This window comes from Bos indicus, chromosome 15 (assembly GCF_029378745.1).
Source record: "Bos indicus isolate NIAB-ARS_2022 breed Sahiwal x Tharparkar chromosome 15, NIAB-ARS_B.indTharparkar_mat_pri_1.0, whole genome shotgun sequence".
NCBI classification, from domain to species: Eukaryota; Metazoa; Chordata; class Mammalia; order Artiodactyla; family Bovidae; genus Bos; species Bos indicus.
The window spans coordinates 15,633,728-15,657,809 of NC_091774.1; the positions used below are offsets into that span (position 1 = coordinate 15,633,728).

The 24,082-nt window shown below is 39.2% G+C and overlaps 1 protein-coding gene across 2 annotated transcripts in view; it reads left to right on the top strand.

The window, feature by feature from the left end:
- Positions 1 to 17,555, top strand: part of SESN3 (sestrin 3) — an 80,917-nt gene extending 63,362 nt beyond the window's left edge. For both annotated transcript variants that reach the window (XM_070803350.1, XM_070803349.1), the window contains exons 7-10: positions 3,342 to 3,460; positions 4,287 to 4,477; positions 7,330 to 7,474; positions 9,728 to 17,555. In XM_070803350.1, the coding sequence (XP_070659451.1) occupies positions 3,342 to 3,460; positions 4,287 to 4,477; positions 7,330 to 7,474; positions 9,728 to 9,814 (542 nt within the window). In that variant the 3' untranslated portion in view covers positions 9,815 to 17,555. The remainder of the gene's footprint in view (positions 1 to 3,341; positions 3,461 to 4,286; positions 4,478 to 7,329; positions 7,475 to 9,727) is intronic.
- Positions 17,556 to 24,082: the final 6,527 nt, after the last annotated feature.

Below are 24,082 nucleotides of genomic sequence, written 5' to 3' on the forward strand. Positions count from 1 at the left end.
CAGCAGGAAATCCCAAATATAAAGAAGTGTTTCGGTTATTGGTTTGCTATTCATACTACAGACATTTATTGTACTCCGCGTAGTCTCAGCAGGGTAGTAGGCACTAATGCTTCCAGGCTAAATGAGACGTGATTGCTGCCCTCTGCAGGCTCTCATTGCTAGTGGGAGAGAGAGAAATGCAATATGAAGCAGAATGTGAGGAATAAATGGAGCAGTGATGGAGAGTTAGGAATGTGCACAGAAGGGGGCCTAGGGAGAGACCTCCTCTAGCCGCTTGGCTCTGAGCTAAACCTTAGAGACTTGAGTGCAGGGGAGTCAGGCAGTGGCTGGTGGGGGGGGGGGGGGTAGTTGGTGGTAAATAGCACACCTGCCTGAGCCAGCACACAGTGGTGAGGAAACAGGATGGTGGGTGCAGGAGCAATTGGTTCTGTGTTGTTAGGATGTGACACATGAGGTAGGTATTGTGAACAGGAAGCTGATTAGGTAGATAGAGACCTTATCATGATGACCTTTCCAGCCTTAAAGATCATGTAACCAGCCATATTTGCGACATGTTGACTTGTGATGTCTATAAAACCTCCAATCTGAAAACAGCTACAGGTGCCTCTCAGACTTTAATATGCATGTGAATCACTGAGGAATCTTGTTGAAATGCAGATTTTTGTGTTCAGTCTCTGTGCCAGGACCTGAGGAGCTACGTTTCAATCATGGCTTCATGTAATGCCCATGCTCCTGGTCTGCACACTTGGAAAGCCAGGGTTGAACAGGAGAGTGTTTTAAGCCCGAAATAAAGTTTTGGAAGTTATCAATATATATTTGGGAGTTAAAATCAAAAGAGTTGTTTATAAAAAATCATCTAGAGAAAACAAGTGGGACAAAGGAAAGTAATGAGCGTAGGGTAAACCTTCTAGGGAAGCCAATATTTTAAAATGCAAACATTGTATTAAAGTTAGTAGTATGCATTTACTTTTAGATATTAATTTTTGTAAGTGTGAAAAACTTGGGTTTGCCTGGTGGCTCAGTGGTAAAGAACCCATTTGCAATGCAAGAGATGGAGGTTCTTATCCTGGATTAGGAAGATCCCCTGGAGAAGGAAATGGCAACCCACTCCAATATTCTTGCCTGGGAAATCCCATGGACAGAGAAGCCTGGCAGCTACAGTCCATGGGGTCACATGGGATGAAAAATTCTAATATACATCTCTTTATAACTATAAGTAGACACAAAATCCAGAAAAAGAGAGTAAACTTATTTAGCATACTTTACCTGACATAAATAAAACACTATATCCCAAACTGCAACCTATACCATTATTTTCAAGTGCACATAGAAAATTTACCAATATCAACCATATATTGTTAATGAAGCAAATATCAGCAAATTTTAAGAGATTTAAACTTTACAGGGTGTAACTTTTGACTATAACAGAAGTAAGCTAGAAATCAGTAAGGAATAACTAGAAGTTTCTCAAATCTTTAGAAATGAAACAGTATACTTCTAAATAGTTCATAGGGAAATAAAAAGTTGCAGTGGAAATTAGAAAATATTTGGAGCTGAATGGCAGTGAAAGATGGCACAGACAATATTTATTTATTATCTTTTTTTGGCCATGCTGGGCAGCTTGTAAGATCTTAGTTCCCTAACCAGGGATTGAACTCAGGTACCCTGCAGTGGAAGCTCAGAGTCCTAACCAATGGACCACCAGGAAATTCCCTAGACATTGATTTTTTAAAGCTTCTCTAAGACAACTAGAGCTTGAAGGGCATAAATGTTTTATTTCTTTTTTTTGTTTAATTTATTTATTTTTGACTGTACGGGGTCTTCATTGCTACACAGGCTTTTTCTCTAGTTGTGGTGAGTGGGGGCTACTCTCTTTTTAAAATTTTTAAAAGATTCATCCATCTTACTATCCTTGTCTCAGATTCGTTCCTTTATGGCTGAGTAATATTCCATTGTATATATGTACTACAACTTCTTTGCCTAAGCATCTGTTGATGGACATCTAGGTTGTTTCCATGTCCTGGCTATTGTAATAGTGGTACTCTCTAGTTGCGGTGCTCAGACTTTGCATTTCTGTGGCTTTTCTTGTTGTAGAACATGGGTTCTAGGCACACGGGCGTTAGTAATTGCAGCACTGTCTTTAGAGCACAGGCTCAGTAGTTGAGACGCACAGGCTCAGTTGCTCCGTATCGTGTGGGATCCCCTTAGACTGGGGATCAAACCTGTACCTCCTTCATTGGCAGGCAGATTCTTCACCACTGAGTCACTGGGGAAGCCCTTTTCTTATTATTGAAAGTATATTTTAGAATGTCAGTCTTTCTCTTCTTAGATGCTTGAGCAAGAACTTTTGCCTTCTAAAGTGAGTTTTGAATTTACTAAGCAAGTCTTAGACCTTGGTGGAAAGTTATATTCTGATTTTAACAAGAGGCTACATCATTTATAAATTAGGAAATAAATTGTTTCATTCTTTACTGTTCACCATTCCCAGTACTAAATTTGCTGGTCACACGAAGATAAGAGAAAAATGACTCAGTATGTGGCTGAGTTATTTTTGTAGACTTACCGTGTTTTAAAATGGAAATAGAATCTTATTTTTCCCTATAACAAGTTTCTTGGTTTGATCAGTATGATAAAGCATTTCAGATTCCATTTAGAGATTCTAAGAATAGTTTTTCAAGTCTTTTGAAGAAAATGTTTGAAGTTTTCTACAAGGGTACTATTCTATAGCTTGGTAACAGAGTTGACTAGCATTTATTAGTTTTTTGCTTTTCAAATTAGAATGATGTTCCATTACTGTAACATAGTATTTTTTGTATTTTATTTGTATCCATCTCTTAGGAGTAGAAGAATGTGGATAATATGCAAAGTACCAGTCCAGAGTTTGAAATATTTGTTTAAATAGAATTAAAATTGGAGTTTTAGATTTGTCAGAATATTAATTTTAACTCCTTTTAAAAAAAATTTTAACTTCTTAAGGTAAATTTAGGAAAAAAATGTTTGTATTGGGTAGGCCAAAAAGTTCATTTACATTTTTCTGTAACATCTTACAGAAAATTCCAAGTGAAGTTTTTGACTAAACTAATATTTAGATATTTTAATTTAGTCAGTTTTTTGCCTGAATAGCTACAGCTAAATGTTACAGTTGCCGGCATTTAGTAATGAAATTGCATTCAAAACTTGAGCAAAAGGTATTTTATGTGAATACAAGGCATGTAGTCAATATTGACACTATGGAAATCCTTGAAAAAGCTATAGTGAAAAATTGGAAGAAAGTGCAATTAATTCATTGTTCTAACTCTGTACAGTTTCCTTAATACCAAATTGTTCATTATTGTCCTTAGATTTTGAGGATGACATGATTATAACATCTGATGTCTCCCGATATATTGAAGACCCTGGTTTTGGATATGAAGACTTTGCCAGACGAGGGGAGGAACATTTGCCAACATTCCGAGCTCAGGTATGAGACGCCTTTAATTCAGAGAAATTGGAGAAGAGATACTGTCACTTTAACTGTGAAATGTTGAATAAGTTGACTCCCATAGAAACTAATAGAACATTTTGATAGAATCTATAAATATCTTTATTTAACCTACTTTTCAGCCTTGTCTAATTTGATATCCCAGTTGATGGATTAGTATTTCAGCATCCCCTCTACCTCCAACCCCAAGAAGGCAAAAGGAAACTGCTTTATGTGGTTACTTGCATTATTGCATGGTAGTAGTATCATGTTCATGTTTTGGAGAGAAGCAGGGAGGAAACTGAGTGACACGTTCACATTTATAATAAGAAGGCATTTTTATAGAAAGGCCATATGTCTATAATTATGGGCTGAAGGGCCACCTGTTCCCCATCCCTAGATAAGAGCCACAGTAGTGATGTGGTTCATAAAGACAGTGCAGGCGAGATCAAAGACAGACTCCTCTGTGCTTGTTTCAGATGATCTGCTAGCCATCCGTGTCACTGAGTAGGTTTAGTCATGTAGGACTATTCCAGGGCTTTCTGGGGTTCTTCCAGATGACGGTGTAGTTTGCATAGTACATGACCACGGGAAGTAGCCAGAGTTTATCACCAATGTCCCTCATCCTGGACCCAGTGAGGAAATAGCACGGCCCTCCCGTCTACAAACTGATGTGTTGGTAAAGCAATCTTGGTAAAGTGACAAACTTAGAATCCGTGAAAGGATTACAGACTGAAATATCTCCACTTTCTTCAGTGGTTATACTTCACAAAAACATAGACTTTAAATGGAGAGTGACCATTTTTGATACATTTTATTCTTTTAGGACTATACCTGGGAAAATCACGGGTTCTCCTTGGTGAACAGACTTTACTCTGATATTGGACATCTTCTTGACGAGAAGTTCCGCATGGTCTACAATCTCACCTATAACACTATGGCCACCCATGAGGATGTTGACACAACGATGCTGCGCAGAGCTTTATTTAACTACGTTCACTGTATGTTTGGAATCAGGTATGGTTGTCGTAGAGACAGGTGTGTGTGTGTGTGTGTGTGTGCTAAGTTGTTTTAGTCATGTCCACCTCTTTGAGACCCCAAGGACTGTAGCCCTCCAGGCTCCTCTGTCCATGGGATTCTCCTGGCAAGAATACTGGTGTGGGTTGCCATGCCCTTTTCCTGGGGATTTTCCCAACCCAGGGATTAAACCCATGTCTCTAATGTCTCCTGCATTGGCAGGCAGGTTCTTTACTACTAGCACCGCCTGGAAAGCCCTATAGAGACAGTTGTACGTGTTTCTAAATGAAAATTCTGACAGGAGTCTTACCTTTTTCCTGTTAAAGAGTATATACTTCTGGGGAGAAAATTACATATGGACTCCTGACTATAAAAAATTAACTCTATTTTCTAGAAGAGCATTTTTCTTTGTTTAAAAGGCTTAATATGCACATATAAATACAGTAGTAAAATTTTACTAAGGAGGGAAAAAACATCAGTAATCATTGGGGACAGTAGTAAAACTCTCCATTTGAGAATCCCTCCTGCAAGAACTGAACCTTTCAGAAGTATAGATGATATGCCATTGTGCAGGCATACTTAGTCGCTCCAGTCGTGTCTGACTCCGTGCGACCCCATGGACTACAGGCTGCCAGGCTCCTCTGTCCCTGGGATTCTCCAGGCAAGAATACCGGAGTGGGATACCATGCCCTCATCCAGGGAATCTTCCTGACCCAGGGATCAAACCCATTTCTCCTGTATCTCCTGCATTGCAGACAGATTCTTTACTGCTGAGCCACAGGAGAAGCCCATGATATCCTGTTAGATAACTATAGCAAGTGCTGGTTGGTTGGTTGGTTTTTGAAGGTATGGTATAATTTGGGTATAAATGAAACTAAGATAGAGTCTGCCTTCATAAAACTTACATAAGCTCATGTAAGAATACTGAAATGAAACTGTAAGTCAGAATAAATTAGTGGCACCTAAATTTAGAAAGTTTGAATTGAGAGGACTGAGAGTGAAGGAGTGAATAAGACTGAATGGTGTAATCAGGAAAGCTCTCCTTGGAGAACATCCTTTTTGAGCTGGGTTTTGAAGACTTCTGTGGAGATAGATCTTCCAAAAGAGAAAATCCCCAGTTATGAATACATTCAATTGACTCTGTACTGTATCCTTTCTGATATAGTATCACAAAGCCCTCATGGAACGGAATTAGAATTCTATTTGTTAAGCAAAGTGGTTTCTATAACTTTGACTTAAAAAAAAATCCCAAATTTCCTGGAAAAGTCAACTAATATGAAATATTCTACATAAAAGATGCTATTATGATGGTAAATAGTAGCTCCGCTATTTGCCCATTTACTATTCTAGAAAGAATCATCACATTTTAAAATTTAATATACCAACCTAATTAAGAAAAATAAACAGTAATAGATTTTAATTCAAATAGATTTTAATTCAATACATGTTATAAATTAATATTATATTCAAAATAATATTATATTTAAGGCAATAAATTGGTGATGTTTCTCTGCTGGGTGCTACTAAATAAAGCTTATGTAAAATCCCAGAGTTTTTTTTTTTTTTAACTAAGTATTATGTTTGGATTAAAAATAAACCAAAAATACAGAAGAGAAAGCCCACAAGCTCCCACCACTACATTTACTCTCATAGCTATTTCTGAGCCCGTTTACACTGTTAGTCTCTCATCTCATGAATGAACTATCTACACTCCTATGCACTAGGGCACAGAATCCCATCTCCTCTCATCTAAAGATCCCTCTTCTGGCAATTCTCCCTTCTCTCTCCTGCATAATTAGCTTTACTCTCTTAATCGAATCTTTTCCATCAATATGTAAACATGCCTTTATTTCTCTCATCATATCAAAAAAAAATCCTTTCTTCATCCTTCATTTCCCTCTGACTGTTGCCTCACACTTCTGCTCCCATGCACAGCAGATCCGTTTGATAACATTTTGTATATCTACTGTCACCATTTTCTTATCCCCTGTTCTCTTGTGAACTGACTGCAGTGTCAGGCTTTTACTCCTGCACAGCAGCAGAACTACAAAACTACTCTTTCTAAGGTTGCGCTTCACCTCTCCATAGCTCCTTGCCTCGACCCGTTCTCTGTGGTATCTTCTTTGCCTACTTGGTAGCATCAGACATAATTGATTATTCCCTCTTCCTTGAGACACTAGGGGCTTCCTGGTGTCTCAGACAGTAAAGAATCTGCCTGCCAAGCAGGAGACCTGGGTTTGATCCCTGGGTCGGGAAGATCCCCTGGAGAAAGGGAATGGCTACACACTCCAATATTCTTGCCTTGAGAATTCCAGGGACAGAGGAGCCTGGCAGGCTACAGTTCATGGGGTCACAAAGAGGTGGACATGACTGAGTGACTTTCACTTTCACTAAGACGCTAGACTCCTACCTTAGGGTTTTACACTTGCTTCTTCTCCTCCTCCCAGTATTAGCTTAGATGTCAGTCTCTTAGAGAAGCCTTCCTGCCCACTCTATCTAAAATCACAACTCTCCTCCCAGCCCCCAGCTGTATTTTATCTCCATAGCAGTTGTCACCATCTGATATATTATATGGTGCTCTTTTTCATTTTTCTTTTTTCTCCAATAGAATACAAATTCCATGAGACTAGGGCTTTTTGTCTATTTTGTTCATTTGTGCTTCATCAGTGCCTGAAGGAGTACATGGAAACTACATGGCTTATAGTAGGCACTCAAATATTTATTATTTAAAGGAGTTAATGAATGAGCTTTTGGTATTTAATTACTAGGTAATTATTGTGTCTTGGTATAACTTTAGAAATCAGAAATTTTGATTCTGCCATTCTAAAGCTTGTTATCATTATTGCTTCTAGGTATGATGACTACGATTATGGAGAAGTTAATCAATTACTTGAACGAAGCCTGAAGGTTTACATTAAGACAGTGACCTGCTATCCTGAGAGGACTACCAAGCGCATGTATGATAGTTACTGGCGTCAGTTCAAACACTCAGAAAAGGTGTGTTTCATGACTTAACATAGACGTATATTCCACATAAGGAGTAATGATTATGAAAAATTAAATGTGAAAATAGTAATAAATCAACACCATCAGAGAAGTTGGAAGTGGCATCATTTGGCCATCAGTTTTTTTTTTTTTTACAATGTTTTAAAATTCAAATTTATTGAATGGTGACTAAATTTTGGTTATGTGTTTTGCCCAGTGTGGTGTATAAAGTAAAAGCTTAGCATTGGCCTTTGAAAGATTGGATCTGAAAATTGGATCTTGGCTCAGAAGACATATCCATTTAGAGAACTTTTTCATTCTAGCCATTTTACAGTTAACCTATTAGAACAATAGTTCTCATTCCAATTTGGTAATTTAGTGATTTGACAATATAATGCAGACCTTTGAGCCAAGTATATTATTATATGAGGAATTTTTTGGATTGAAATATCAATATATAGGAAACATTATTTAAGACCTAATAAATGACCATTATAATGGTATAGTATAAGTATGGCCTTCAATCATGAGTCTATTGACGTTTAAATCCAAGAATCTTCCATTTATACCACAGTTCCTAAGCTTGAGAGTAAGAAAACCTTTTTAGAGTCCTAATATTCACTAATTAACCATATGACTTTGATAGAGAATGTTATGACCTCGATCCCTAGCAGTCTTTCTTGAAGTCTTAGAGCCAATCACACATCAGATAAACACCCATTTACCTCCAGCATCTCTCCTTGATAGATCTGTATGCTCTACTTACAAGTTTGTATTACAATTTCTCCCTTTGCTCAGTGGTATCTAGAAATTCTCCTTACTCATCAAGAGAATAGATCCAATGATATATCTAACCTGTAGAAAGATATCAAAATAATTTAAATATATCATACTTCTTTGTAAAAGCTTTTGAAGGTATGTGGGTGCTTATTTTAACCTGTCAGGTGAAATGAATCCCCCTCAAAAATTCCCCCAGGTGCTTGTTCACAGCTGTATATGAAAGACTCTAGGCAAGCTAAGCGTATCTAAGTTGTTCAATCCCTTAATCATGTCTGACTCTTTTTGACCCCATGGACTGCGGCACTCCAGGCTTCCCTGTCCTTCACTATCTCCCAGAGTTTGCTCACATTCATGTCCTTTGAGTCAGTGATACCATCTGACCATCTCATATTCTGGCACCCCCTTCTCCTCTTGCCCTCAATCTCCCAGCATCAGGGTCAGATCCAATACTTCAAAGCCCAGTGCTAAACTTTTACTTTATACTCCACATTGGACAAAACACATAACCAAAATTTAGCCACCACTCAGTAAACTACCAGATACTAATTTCAGATTGCTTTAAGCTTCAGATTTTCACCTTGGTTTCTCCCATGTACAGGCATACCTCAAAGATATTCTGGGTTTGGTTCTAGACCACTGCAGCAAAGTTAATATCACAATAAAGCAAGACACATGAATTTTTGGTTTCCCAGTGCATGTAAAAGTTGAGTTTATAATACAGTGTAGCCTATTAAGTGTATAAGAGCATCATGTCTTTAAAAACAAAACAGTATGTGTACCTTAATTAAAAAATAGTTTACTGATAAAAAAAAATGCTAACCATCATTTGAGCCTAAAGTGTCATAATCTTTTTTGTGGTGGAGGGTTTGAAATGTTGTGAGGATTATCAGATGTGACAAAGAAGTGAGCAAATGCTGTTGGAAAAATGACGCCAATAGACTTGCTCAATGCAGGGTTGCCACAAACCTTCATCAGTTTGTGAAAAAAGAAAGAAAAGCAGTGTCTATGTGGTGCATTAAAGCAAAAGCTCAATAAAATGAGGTATGCCTGTAAATAGTAAAAAAATGTTTTTAAGAACTTTCCAAGGAATAAATACAGGCTGATTTTCAGCCATATAAAGTTTTACATCTGGAAGAAAGTATTTTTTGTAGGAGAACTGTAATTTGCAAAAAGTATTTTTGTTTTACAACCCAAAGGATTATCTGGCTTTACAGCTCTCCTAAGAAAATTACTGGACTTTTTAAGATTCTAGGGGTCATTTTTACTGCTCACATTTTTTTAATAAACAGTTTTCTTATGAGTCTTACATCATGTGCACACATAAACATGCACAGGCATGTGTGTTTGTATGTGTGTCTGTAAAACTGGTGAGATTATAATATCTAATGTTAGAATACATTTGTGAATGTCTGATTATATGAAATAAATTAAAGTTTTTTCAGTTGTTTATAATGGTCACTAAATTGGTAACACTTTGATTTCTAGGTTCATGTCAATTTACTTCTAATGGAAGCACGGATGCAAGCTGAGCTTCTCTATGCTCTTCGTGCCATAACTCGGCATTTGACCTGAAGCATCACCCAGGGAAGATATCATATATGTGTAAAGACCTTTTCGCATAGGATATACATCAGAAGCTGTTTGTGATGTAGCATCAAACATTATTCAATTCTCTAGTGTCAAAGTTTTAGCCGTTTCTTGGGGGCGGCTGTAATGTGCAATGATGTGTTTTCTTTTCCTTGATGCTTAACATGACTAACAATTGCAAAAATAATACTGAGGAGCACTACTTGGCATTGTTTGTAGTTGGGTTTTTGGATACTGATCATAAATCATGAACCTGGTTTGTTAATGCTTAACTTCAGTGCTTTGGGGTTTGTATGTGTATTTTTGTTCTTTCCTTTTTTTTTTCTAATAAGGAAAAGCGCCTACAATCTGCTCGAGCAATTGTTTTTCAGATATCGGAATTCAGCAATGAATGACCTCCTCTGGCCATTCTAGAACTTTAAGGTTGTGTCCTACACCTGGTGGAGGAGAAGCATGCGCTGTTGGACTAAGCTGCTCACAGGACACGCATCTGTGTCTCCAGGAGTTTATTTGTCAGGCACTGTTTATTTTTTTGTTTGTTTGTTTTTTTTTTTTACTGCTATTGGCGATAACATGAAATGTGATACAGCCATTGTCCATAATTTAATGTGAAATTGATCATGATGAATTCTATAGCATGCTACTGAAATGCCAAATTCAGCTAGTTCCTTTCTCTTCTGAAACAGAAGCTTCCGTTTTCCATATCAGATGTATATATTCAAAGTGGAATTATGCACACTCCTTTCTATCACGGACAGTAATCCTCAGTCATCAGAGTAATCAGTGCTCACAGGACTGCTTACAGTTCATTTAGTTGGCACATAGAAACATGTACCCACACAAGACTGACCAAAAATTTTCTTTGCACATTTTTCTTTTCTCATAGTGTTTTCTATATTACAGTAAGCAGAGGAAGGTTAATATGCCTATATTTTTTTCCTGTTAGGCTTCTAGAACTTACTTTCCACGGTTTTTCTTATGATAGGTTAAACAGTTGATTATTCAAAGGTAAAAATTCTGTTTCTATGCATTAATGTGATTGAACAACAACACAAGAGTGCAATATGTAAAAAAAAAAAAGAGAGAGAGAGAAAAAGACTCAACAAACTTTCCCCCTATTATGTATGTCACTGCAGAAGTGTCCTTTTACCACAGAGCTATAAAGAAATTTAGTTCAGATTTCTTTATCGCACAAGGCTTTTGCCTTCCTGGGGTTGAACAATGTTCCTTTTACAATGCCAAAGCATCCCCATTCCCAGAACAATCTCTTTGGACAACTGGTTTAAAAAAGATCTCAAGTCTTATGGGAGGAAAAAGCATCCCCAAAGTCACATTTTTGCATTGATTTATGTTGCTTGATTAGACTATCTTCACAGAGCACAATGCTGTACATTTATAGCTTTAATTTGTATTATGTTAATGAACCAGTGAAGTGCCTAAAGAGATGCTCACAGCTATCCGGTAGGACACGACTGCACTGCTTAAACACTTTTTGGTTAACTAAGGGTGACTTGAATTTTACACAAACATACTAATTTTTTTTTAAAAAATCCATTTTTTTCACAGTAAAGAAGATAAATTTTTCCGTTAGCATTCCCACAAAAATTGTATTTTAGACTTGTAATCTAGGACTTAACTTTGTCTTTCCTCTCATGAAAGAATTGTGGGCTAGTATTCTCGTCAATCATTTTCCCCTTCCATTTATCATTCTTTTCTGGTACAATCCATTAGGTTGCTTTCTGTTAGGCTTTGTTCTAGGTAAGAAAATAGCAAGATGACTGTACACCTATGAATATAAGGTAGTTCTGCATTTTTAGATTCCAGGATCTTGTTTGAAATCTTCCATGTGAGGGAAAAAACTGCTAATATTTTTCAAGACAGGGTGGTTTATTTAAAAAGATTATTCAAAGAACTCATGCCAGATCGAGTCTGTTTTGTTTATTGCATATACCATATGTTGATGTTATTCCATATCACATTATATAGATAGGTACTAACTACAAAGAAAGTATTTAGGGGAATGGCAAAATATGAATGACAACATGCATGTCCATTTGACTTCCCTAATTTTAGAACTTTCAAGTTGAGGATACCCTTTACTCTTGACATTTTGTTTTTTTTAACTAGAATTCTTTCAGCTAATATCCCTTTGTTTTTGTGCAGGTGACCTGTATTAGAGGTTGAAAAATAATTTATATATTGAAAAGGAGGAAAAATTCTCATAGAACATCATAAGAGCTTTAAACCAAAAGGGGAAACAAGGTTTAAGTAACTAAAATGGCCACTTAGTTTTTGTTTTTGCATTGCCCACCCCAGAAATGTAAGTAGTTGAAGTTTGGGTTATGGGAATATTATTAGTGCCTTTACTAGATCTCTTTCCTAGCAAAGTTTCTTTTTAGCTTAGCATAGATGTATCTTATCGCTAATCAGGAAAATCAGTTGACTTGGAACTATAAACAAAAATAAAACAAGATATTTATGAACCTCACTGAATCAGCCTAGAAAAATTGACTTTGGAGGTGCCAAAGCACCTGCCAAGATGCAGCCTGCACAGCCTTCTAGGTTGTGAATACCATTTGTACAGCGAGTTTGCTGTGAATTTCAGCTACTGCAAACTTGAAATTCTGATGCGGTTTTCCAGGGTGGTATTTTTTCAGAGTATTGAATTTACTATGTAGTAATTTATAGTATAGCTTTTTATATTAAAATGTGATATTTTTTAAAAGAGCTCTCTGGTTCAATTGGTGTCATGATGTGACTATACGATCTGCTAACCTACCCCTTGGGCTCACATTGTGCCAAACTGAGATGTACACATGTACGTGAAAAAAACAAAAAGCACATGTGAATGTGAAGTCTCTAACTCCGTTGCTTATTATTTTCAAATTAGTCTAATAATCCATTGATGTATATGCTTGAAATGGTTCTCTGTTTACTTTTGAATTTCGAGTTTTCCCGCTAGAGTTAGAATGCTCAGTTTTCTCGGATCACCTTAAGAAAATCCAAATACTCTTCTCTCTGAAAGTAAATGGTGAACCCAGTCCCTTGACTATGGGAGTGGCCAGACAGGTGCCTCCTTAAATCCTTCGGATTCGGCTTCCTCAGATGGACTCGTGATAATTAGAGGAAAGCAGGCTTTTGAGATGGGACAACTTGTAACTTTCTTCACCTTTTTGAGCTAAGGATATTGTCTCAGTCTCAGGAAGAACCTTTGTCCCATTTGGGATACCTTTTAACTAAAAGATGGCTAATGTGGAACCTGGGGCATGGTCTTGGCTTTTAATTATAGCTTTAAACCCAAATGATAACAACACAAGACTGTCTTAGAATAGAACTCTCAATGTCAGCTCTATATCAAAATCATATTTGAACCAGAGCCCCTATTTTAATTGTGCTATAAAGTCCCTTAAAGATTTCAAATGCTTCTAAAACCTAGTTAACATTATTCCTGAGCAACTTTTTTCCCCACCTTACAGAGTTTTTAAATCCAAACTATTAAATTTTTATGCTACAGCAAAATGAAATTATCAACCAGCAGTTAAAAATGTGTACTTAAAAATAGTTGACCATTTTTGTGCAGAGTACATGCCTATATGGTGGTAAGATTCTTTTAAACTCTAAGGGCAGTTCATCAGGGAAAAAAATAAATTTCAGTGCATGTTATGAAAATTATTTGCACTGTGCTAGTAAAATGAGGTTTTCATTTTTGTTTTATGTTGTGTTTTAAAGACAATTCTAAATCATTCCTCTGGAAAGCAAGACCTTAAACTCTTTATCTAGGGGGACTTTTTCTTCTTTTATGCAAATAGACGGTCTTGCATGGAGTGAAAAGTATGCAACTATAATGTTATATAAATAGTATATGAAATTTGCTAATAGTATAATTTAACAGGAAACTGAACGATATGTGGCTCCTCTATTCAGACTGAGTTTTAAATTACCTAATTTCATAGTCAGAACCTATTCTAGGTGGCCATCATCATAAACTCTGTTTCCCGATTATATCCATCTGAAGACTGAGAATCAAATTAGTCTTTCCTTAAAACAGTACTGTAACATGAATGTATTCATCTCAGTCAACAGAACTTCAGTGCCCCCTCCATGTGGAACTTACTTCCATGCTAATTTGGCTTCATCAGTAGTGTCTGCTCAGGTGAGACCTAGAACAAAAACAGCTGGAGTGAAATGGATCGCAGGGGTAGAGGTACCTGTCGAGGCAGAGCCCTGTGAGGAAGGAAGAGTTTTTCAAAGAACACATGGACCATAACTCTACTAGCGTGGCTGCCCTCAGCATCACACACCCGGTCTGAAGGAGCCTTTCCTGTTGCGGGAGCTCCTGCCTACATTCAGCCCACCCTTTCCTGCCTGCTTATTCTTCCTCCCAAGTGCCTCAGCCTCAACCGTGCTCACTCTCCTCCCCTCCCCTCGGCCCATCTTGGTGCGAACGCTGTTTCACAAACCAGACATCACCAGCCACCTGCTGATCATCACCAGCATTTACTTTTCCCAGTTACTTTTTCTCCATTCATGAGGAATAATACAACTTGTCCCAACTCCCTTGAAATTCCTCAATCATCTAGGTATATTTTGGCTCACCTTTGCCCTCGATCCCCTACTGGAAATTATGTAGCACCACGTGTGATCGCGTCCATCCCATACTGTTCTGCCCTTTCCCAGCTGCCAGAATATCTTGCTCTCCTCTACCTCATCCCCAAAGAGCCTATAAACTCAGAGTATCCAACCATTTTCATGGATTCACTCTCTGTTGTTCAGAAGTACTACTTCCATATTTTAAATAAATCATAGAAGAGTTTTGCCTTCTATCAAAGTAGGAATCTTTATATTTATACATGATAAGAAATCGAACTATTTCTACCATGCAGAATTTAGCATTTAGCAGGATTTTAAAGTGATTGAAATGCCATCCTAACCTGGATCTGTATTAGGTAGTAAATACCTGCATTAGTCCACGTTATTTGAATGTAAAGTGAAAATTCTCCAGCAGTCCAGACTAATCTGTAACCAATCAGTGGAACAGGAAATTTCTGGCATAGACATGGGTGGTGTTTCTGACATTTGTTTTATGGGTGTCATTTGGGCCTTGAAACATATTTCAAATAGAAGAACATACGATACACGGCATTTAGGTAGTCCCATTGGATCACAGAAGCCTACTGGATTTAAAATATAGATAAAATACCACAAAATTGGCTACCTAAGGGTTTGATCAAGCTTCCCTCATTGGACTAAGCTTGGAGCCCCTGTTCCTACCCTGTTTCTCGCTGGGGAAAATGAGCTGTGAGATGAAAAGGGAATGCACTTCCTTTGTAGTCCTTATTCCCCTGGCGTACTTCCAGGATATCCAGGCAGTATCATCCAGGAACAGGAAGCGCACAGAAGGGGAAGAAGCCACAGCACTTCCGGTCTGGCCAGTGCCTGCTTAGCGCAGTCCATAGACGAATGCTGTCAGGTTTCTAACGGGGGGGGTGTGTTCATCTGTAGACAGTTGTCTGACCTGAAGACAAACCCCACCCTGTTTGAAAGTACAGATTAAAATATTATGATCTGTGGTGGTATCCGGGTGCCTTCCACGCCCATTTGTGAACACCCCAACTCAAAAACAGAGTCCAGTAAATGAGACTTGAATAAGTAGAGCCTGAAGGAATAGTTTTTCTTAAATCCTATGTTATAAAATGTTCCTTCTAGCTTTAAATTAATTATGAGTGCACCACCGTGAGGTCCAGAGTTGAAAAAGAAGGAATATGAGGGTGGTGGGGGGTGGGGGGGACAGGTTGGGGGATGAATACCTGATTCTTTTCAATGCTTGTGGAAATCTTTGAAGTAATGAAATTCATACTATAGAATGGCCATTAGAACAAACAGCCTATTTTACAGCTCATAGTACAACATCAAATGTTAGTAAGTCTAACTATGATAAATGTAATTTTGGGTATATAAATTTGCTAAAGCAGTCTATTTTCTTGCATTCCTCAGTTTAACTTCATAAAAAAATCAAAAGGAGAGAGGCTCTCTAGTCTTTAATGCTGAAGTATTATCAATCCTGATTAGCTTAAGTTTATGCATTATGACACCTACTGAATGAAACTGATTATACATCTCCTTTTAAGTTAATCAGTCTTTACAAGTTGTCGACTGATTCCCAAATCTGATAAGGAAGGATCAAAAAGTAGGATCAAGGAAATTCATCAGTTGGTAGCCAAGAAATTTCCTTTGTAATGTTGAGACTTGTTTTCTCCTTCCTGAATTTCACTGATTCTCTAAAATAAAGGGAAAGAGTTAAATGCTACCCTTGTTCACCAAGGGAAGTCATCCCAACTCTATACCTAGTGCAGATATTCCCTTTACATCTATATATCTTCCCTGGAAAGAAAACACCTTTTTTTTCCCTTCCTCTTTTCTCTTTTCACATCTGCTCTTTTTAATCAGATAAGATAGACAAAGAAAGCAAACCACAAGCCAGTTTGGCATCTTCTCCATGCTGATAGAATACTCACAGCCACATGCACAGTTGGAGCAAGGTTACACAGAACCCTGTCAGGTCAGCGTGGAGCATGGCCTTGCTACTTGGATTAGCTCCTTCAACCCTGAAAATAACTTTCCTGGTCATGGAACAACTGGATGTATCCTTTAGCTTATGAAATAGGATTTGAACTTGAAATCTCTCTTTTTTAAAAAGAACCTGATTTTGCAGGGCAGCTACATCATGAATGTATATATTAAGACTTTGTAGCTGAATTGCACACGAAATCAGATTGCCAACTTCTTATCTTTCAATTTTAGACATCATTTTATCCTTAAGTTGTGAGTGATATATGTAGCATGCTGTGAAATGTCTGTTATAGTTCTTTAATTCATCAGTATTAATACAGAATTATCTTTTTGCGTTCCTTGGTACTTTTTATTCCATGTAATCAGAAGCTGTGATGTTTTGCCTTTGTCGTCCTGTGCTTTGTTACTGTAATTTTTTTCTTTTTTACGAAGCACGTGACTTTGGACTAACGTGAGGCGGATGACGTGATCTTTAAGACTGCTATATATCTATCAGTCTCTTACTATATAAGGTTTCAATTAGAATAAGCTTTTATCAAATAGATCATTGATGCAATTTAGGATTCACACGATTTTCAGTGTCAAATGGCGATCTTACATTTATAGCTTCAATTCTGAAGACAACAAACTTGATAAACAGCCACTTTAAACTTGTTCTGGCAAATCAGACCCTGCTGTAGATGTAGTCTAAGTTAGTTAACCATATAAGCCTTTTCAACTATTATGCCCTCCACATGAGTCAGCAGTTAAGAAGAGTATAGAACCCATGAAAGCTTTTTGTATGTATAACTAGGTTTTATTTTTCTTATGTTGCTGATTTTACAATTCTGACTAAAGCTGACCTCAATGGATCAGTTTATGTGTAATATTCTAGTGCTTTAATGCCTCTTTTTTTTTTTTTGGAGGGATGGGTAATATTATTTGAACAGCTACAGAAGGAACTGTTGGTGAGTCAAGGCAAACACATTTGAAATAAAGCAACTGTGTATTAACATGTTAACAATTCATAACTGCACTTTTTATGACATTTTGAAAATCTATTTATAGGTACAGAACAATGGGTTTTGTTAAACTGTATCACATTTATACTTGCAGAAATTTATTTCATTGTTATTAGTAGGAATTTTATTGGTTCAATAAAATTGGCAAAACTGAACACTGACTATTTGCTTTTATATATATATATATATATTTAATTGAATATTCAAGAAGCATTCTAGTGTAGGTTTTGTTTGTTAATTATTGGATATGCATTCTGAAAGATATCAGCATTGTTGTAAGAGTCATTTTCCCTCTTGTTTCTTTCTGACCCACAGTTTTCTTGTAACATTTATTACAACCACTTAATAGTGCATTAATGGAATAGTGTAAATTGTGCAAAATATAGAGTTATTATTACTTTGAAACTGTCCATTGTGATCTCAGCAATAGGAAAATTAATTTCACTATTATCTTTTATTAACCAAAAATAGTAAGGTAGAATGGGAAAAGGGGCGTTGAACCTGGGGCAGAGCCTGAATTCAAAGCTTATTCTTTTTCACTTAAGCTTTGTGACCTTAAGTAACTTGATATCTAGGATCCATGATTTCTGTACCACCATCTGAGGGAGATAATTGCCTTCTTGAGATAGTTGCTTGAGATTGGGTGATGTGTAAGAAGGGATTTGAAATACGCAGTACAGTGATGAGTCTGACTGGATGCCTGAGAAAACCCAGAGAATAGTGCTGTTGCTAATTGAAATAAAGAGTTAGGAAGGAGAGTTTCGGAGGCGGGGGTGTATATACACGTGTAATGAGGTGATAGTAAGACTGTCAAGTGGAAATGTAAAGTAGTCTTTGGGAAAGCTAGAGAGGATGTGCAAAGTCTTTTGTGCAAGGTATTCCAAGGAGAGCCCTAACTTTCTATTTTTCTTAGCTCACTAATTACACAAAAACTCAGAGCAAAGGCAAGAACTCTCCTTTGTGCCATGTGTCCAGCTGTACTGCGCACATGTGTGCTAAGTTGTTTAAGCCGTGTGCAACTCTTTGTGACCCCATAGGCTGTAGCCCACCAGGCTTCTCCGTCCACAGGATTCTCTAGGCAAGAAGACTGAGGTGGGTGGCTGTGCCCTCCTCTAGGGGATTTTCCTGACCCAGGATGGAACCCACATCTTCTGCAGCTCCTGCATTGGCAGGTGGGTTCTTGACCACTAGTACCACCTGGGAAGCCCCCAGCTGTACTGGGAGATCAGCAAAAACCAGCTTCTTGCTGATTAGAGTCTGTCATTTTCAATAATATGTGACCTCTAGGGGAGATAATGGAGAAGGAAATTGCAACCCACTCCAGTACTCTTGACTGGTTAATCCCGTGAACAGAGGAGACTGGCGGGCTACAGTCTATGGGGTCACAAAGAGTCAGACAAGACTTGGCAAGCAAACAGCAGCAGCAGTAGCAGGAGAGAGAAAGGACAGGGCATGTCAGACCACACTCAGCCAACAGCTAAATTTCCACTTCTTCCCCAATTCAAGATCCAGCTTTTTGACCCTAGTTCCCTAGGAACTGATTAATAACTTTGGCCATTTTTAAAAGTAAAATGAAACCCCTTATGTGTGTACTTGGTCTTTTCACATATACGGTCTCATTTAATCCTCATAATAACTTTGTAAAGAACTGATAATATTTTACACAAGAGGAAACAGTCTTGAGAGCTTTGCCCAAGAGTTGGTGCCTTAGAATCAGCACAGTGGGGGATCTGAATTCCATCTTTCTGACACCACTTTTACACTGAACTTCACTACCTTAATCCAGCCTAAGTTTCTTGGTTAATGATATAAATGACTATGCTTGCAACATGACATCTTGCTTGAAAAATTAAAGAATAGTTCAGACTCCCAAACAAAATTTAGATAACTTACTTTTCTGGCTAACTTGCAACTTTTTTTAAATTTTAAAAAATAGGGTCTTTTTTCCCCCCTCCAGTCCTGAATAAGCCTTTTGATTTAAAAGATGATATCTTAGGGGGGAGGTTCACCTGTCAGCTTAAAGGTTGGAAGTTTTTCCCAAGAGAACAATAAACCTGATCCTGAAGAAGACTTGGGCTTCCCTGGGGGCTCAGATGGTAAAGAATCTGCCTCCAGTGCAGGAGACCCAGCTGCGATCCCTGGGTCAAGACGATCCCCCGGAGAAGGGAATGGCTACCGCTCCAGGATTCTTGCCTGGAGAATTCCATGGACAGAGAAGACTTGTGAGCTACAGTTCATGCGGTTGCAAAGAACGACTGACCCTTTTCTTAAAGAAGACCCAGAAAAACTTAAAACTGTGTTGTTGTTGTTTTGTATTTTTAGGACCTTTCTATGTGGTGGAAGTTACCAATACAAAGGCATAGTTTCTAACTCAGGTAATTTTCTAATTGAATTGAAAAGAAAATCTGTCTCAGAAAAATGTCTCTTCTCCCATAATCTCACATACTTGACATGTTTCAAAACACAGGTGAGTCCACACCTTTCCATAAAACTCTTATTTTAATTCACCCATAGCATTCTTTAAAGGGATCTGAGACAAGAATGCTTAATAATCATCTTGCACTAGCCTGCTTCTAAAATAAACAAACGAACCCTTCATCCTCATATCAACGTGAAATTCAGGAAGACTCCTAGTTACGCTTTTACCACCCATTGACTATTTCCTTTATTTGCTGAGGCATTAGTGCCAACTGCTTCACACACACCAGCCACTTCACACACCAACCACTTTATCATGTGCTGTGGCCACCAGCTTCACACAGGCTGGGGCCAGGTTTTCCCAGAGACAGTGGGAAAGCACCTCTTAGGTCTGGCTTCCTGCCCTGGGGCTGCCCTGAGTTCTTGTGGCAGGGTACCAGAAGGACCTTTTTGTTATTCAGATTCTCAGTCGTGTTCGACTCTTTGTGACCCCGTGGACTAGAGCACTCCATGCTTCCCTGTCCTTCACTATCTCCCAGAGCTTGTCAAACTCATGTCCATTGAGTTGGTGATGCCATCCAACCATCTCATCCTCTGTCATCCCCTTCTCTTCCTGCCCTCAATCTTTCCCAGCATCAGGGTCTTTCCCAAGGAGCCGAATCTTACCATCAGGTGGCCAAAGTGCTGGAGCTTCAGCTTCAGCATCAGTCCTTCCAGTGAATATTCAGGGTTGATTTCCTTTGGGAGTGACTGGTTTGATCTCCTTGGTGTCCAAGGGACTCTCAAGAGTCTTCTCCGGACCTCCATGCTGATCGCATACAACCGCAAGGGTGAGGAGTTAGCAGTCAACCCCTGCACAGTGACTAACTGGAGACCAGGGGTGACTGTTTGTTTCTTTCCATCTGCTGGGTCTCAGTTCAGAAACTCAGAGGACCTGGTAGAACTGAGTACCAGTCCACTCTTTCCTCCTTTTCCTGCTTTACTCCCCCTGTCCTCCACTTCTGCCCCTCAAGCTCAAATAAACTTTAATCTCAGGCTTTGCTTCCTGGAAGTCCACATCAAGATAAGGCAGTGCAGTGCAGGGGTTTAGGTGGCAGGTCCTAGAATAAATTCAAATCTCAGCTCCACCACGGCAAACTATTTGGCCATGAACAAATCACCACATCTTATGGTTCCTCCATTTTCTCATCTATACTTGCAGATAACAGGAATAAGAAGGAAGACATGGCCCTTGTCGTTAAAAGGTGGGGGAGGGGGAAGGGCGAATGTGGGTAAGAGAGGTAACATGAGACAACATAGGAAAGAAGAAGATAATAACTTGTAACGTGGTATAAAAAGCCATCATTTATCAAGTTATCATGTATCCTATCTAAACATTAAGAACTTTAAATACATTATTTTATCCTAATCCCCTTGAAAGCGGGTATCTTCCCCATTTTAGAGAGATAAAAATAGAGGTAGAGCAAAATGAAGCAACTTGTCTGAGGCTGAACAAGTGGATGATAGAACTATCCTCAGATTTGTCTGGCTTTAACCACTCGTCTTTTCCCTTGATGCCAAATAAAGAGATGTGTGAATGAGTGAGTCACTAAGTCATGTCCAACTTTTTGCGACCCCATGGACTGACCCACCAGGCTTCCCTGTCCCTGGGATTCTCCAGGCAAGAATACTGGAGTGGGTTGCCAATTACTTGGGAGAATCATGCATTTTTGTTAGCTGTTAATGGTGATGATTTTTCAAGCAGCCAGTATTGAAACAGGTGCTGGTAGAATTGCTAAGATTTGGATTTGCAGTGATGGAGGAGCTATGCCTTTAGAAGGGAGGACAGGGGCAAGCGTCCACTGCAGTGTGCATGTGCAGGATCTACATTAGAAGATGGATTTGGAAGCTGTAATTTGGTCAGACTGCAGGGTCTGAAAGGTCAGGTTAAAGAACTTGTATTTATTCATTTGGAAAAGGAGATGGAAACCATTTTCCAGCACTGGCATGGAGTTGTCCCTTATTTTGAAACAATAGCATCTCCTTGGCAACCAGAGCCTGACTAGAATTTCAGGGCAGTGTAGAAACAGAAGGGCCTCCCTGGTGGCTTAGCGGTGAAGAATCCACCTGCAGAGCAGGAAATGCAGGTTCAATCCCTGGGTCGGGAAGATCCCCTGGAGGAGGGCATGGCGACCCACCCCAGTATTCTTGCCTGGAAAGTTCCAGGGACAGAGGAGCTTGCCAGGCTGCAGTGCACAGGGATGAACAGACTCGGACATGACTAAAGTGACTGAGCATGCACGCACGCGTAGAGACAGCATCTGCCAGGTGACTGTGATGCCTTCTTTGGGATGTTTTCTGAATGCCTTGAGTAATTTCTCGAATGCTTTTGCACATCCCCCTCAGTGATATACTCCAGGCCATGACTGGTAAAGCCTAAGACACACAAAGCAAACTGTTGGGGTGCAGGTTGGCGTACCCTCCCACCTGTGTGCACACAGACACTCCTGATGTCTAGAACCAATGTAAGACCCTTCAGAGCTTGGTGCTTTCTAACCATGTGGTACCTAAGGAGAAAAAGATTCAGTGATCAATGTGTTTGCATAAATGGCACCAACGGATGTCCTCCCTATAGCCACATGCTTTGGAACATGACTTGACAACTTCACTTGTCAAAAGGGAGGGTCTGTTTCTCCTCCTCGAACGTGGGCTCCTTCGGTGGCTGAGCCGACCAACAGTGTGGCAGAGGTGCAGTGTGCAAGTCACAGACACAGGTTCTAAGAGGCCTTGCACATTTCCACTCTCTCAGAGGATGAGCCACTTGGAGCAAGCTGAATTGCCCCAGTGGTTCTAGCTAAGATGTGAGAAAGCTCACCCAAGATTCAGTCAGTTCAGTTCAGTCGCTAAGTTGTGTCCGACTCTTTGAGACCCCATGGACTGCAGCACTCCAGGCTTCCCTGTCCATCACTAACTCCTGGAATTTACTCAAACTCATGTCCACTGAGTCGGTGATGCTATCCAACCATCTCATTCTCTGTCATCCCCTTCTCCTCCTGCCTTCAATCTTTGCCAGCATCAGGGTCTTTTCACCCATGATCAGTTAAGTCTTTTAGCCTGGATGCTAGCCTGACAACTGACTCCTGACTTGGGGGTGGCGCCTCACCCAGCCCAGTTAAGGTCAGCAAAATCACCCCACAACCCAGAGGCTCATGAGCAGAGCTCAGTATGCATTGTGAGCCATTGAGGTTTTGCAGTTGTATGTCGCACAGCATGTCTGTGGCAATGGATAACTGATAGAACGCCAGTGCTGGAGGCAGTTAGCTCTTCACCCTCCGAGAAACTGGATCGGGAAATTTCTTCTTATATCACAGTCGATGAAGGGGAGCCTTGAAACCAGTCATAGGAGTTTCCACCTATAATCTCTAGAGTCAATGTAATTGGTAACCTAATAATCAGCCCTTTGTTCATCCTTGTCCTCAGAATGTCCATCTTCACAGGGTAAAATGTATGGCATTCCTGTTAAGCTTGTTCTTAAGACTTCATCCTCAATATTTTGGATCCAAAGTATGACTGTACATGAGTCATACTGGGCTGGTGAGGTTAGGGCCAAAATACCCAAACTCTAGACTATAAAAATCACTGAAGAACTTGCTAAAAATCCAGGTTCGTGGAACCATCCCCAGAAATTCTGATTTAATGAATATGGGGCAGATACCAGGAATCTCCATTTTTTAAAAAGCATCCATGGTAACTGGGAAGCCACATGCTCAGACTCTGAGGGGAAAATGGTTGGGTTACAAGATGAGCTTTCCAGGTCTGAATGGAATGAAGCTACAATACAGAGTCATGCATTCACGCATGCTAAGTCACTTCAGTGGTGTCCAACTTTGTGCGGCCCCATGGACCATAGCCCGCCAGGCTCCTCCATCATAGGATTCTCCAGGCAGGAATACTGGAGTGAGTTGCAGTGCCCTCCTCTGGGGGAATCTTCCCAACCCAGGTATCAAAGCCATGCCCCTTAGGTCTCCTGCATTGGCAGGCGGGTTCTTTACCACTAGCACCACCTGGAAAATCCACAGGGTGATACGACAGGGTAATAATCGAAGTCTGTGAAAAGAAAAGCAAACCAGTCAACAGGAAGACAAGTGAACACAGAAAATAATCATAAATAAGGTACAAGGAAAAGAAATGCTTTTCTCCAGGCTTTTCAATAAAGTTTCCTGCACTACTTTGATTTCTGCCTCAAGTGAAGTTTAGGCCAAATTAGTAGTTCTCAACCACACTG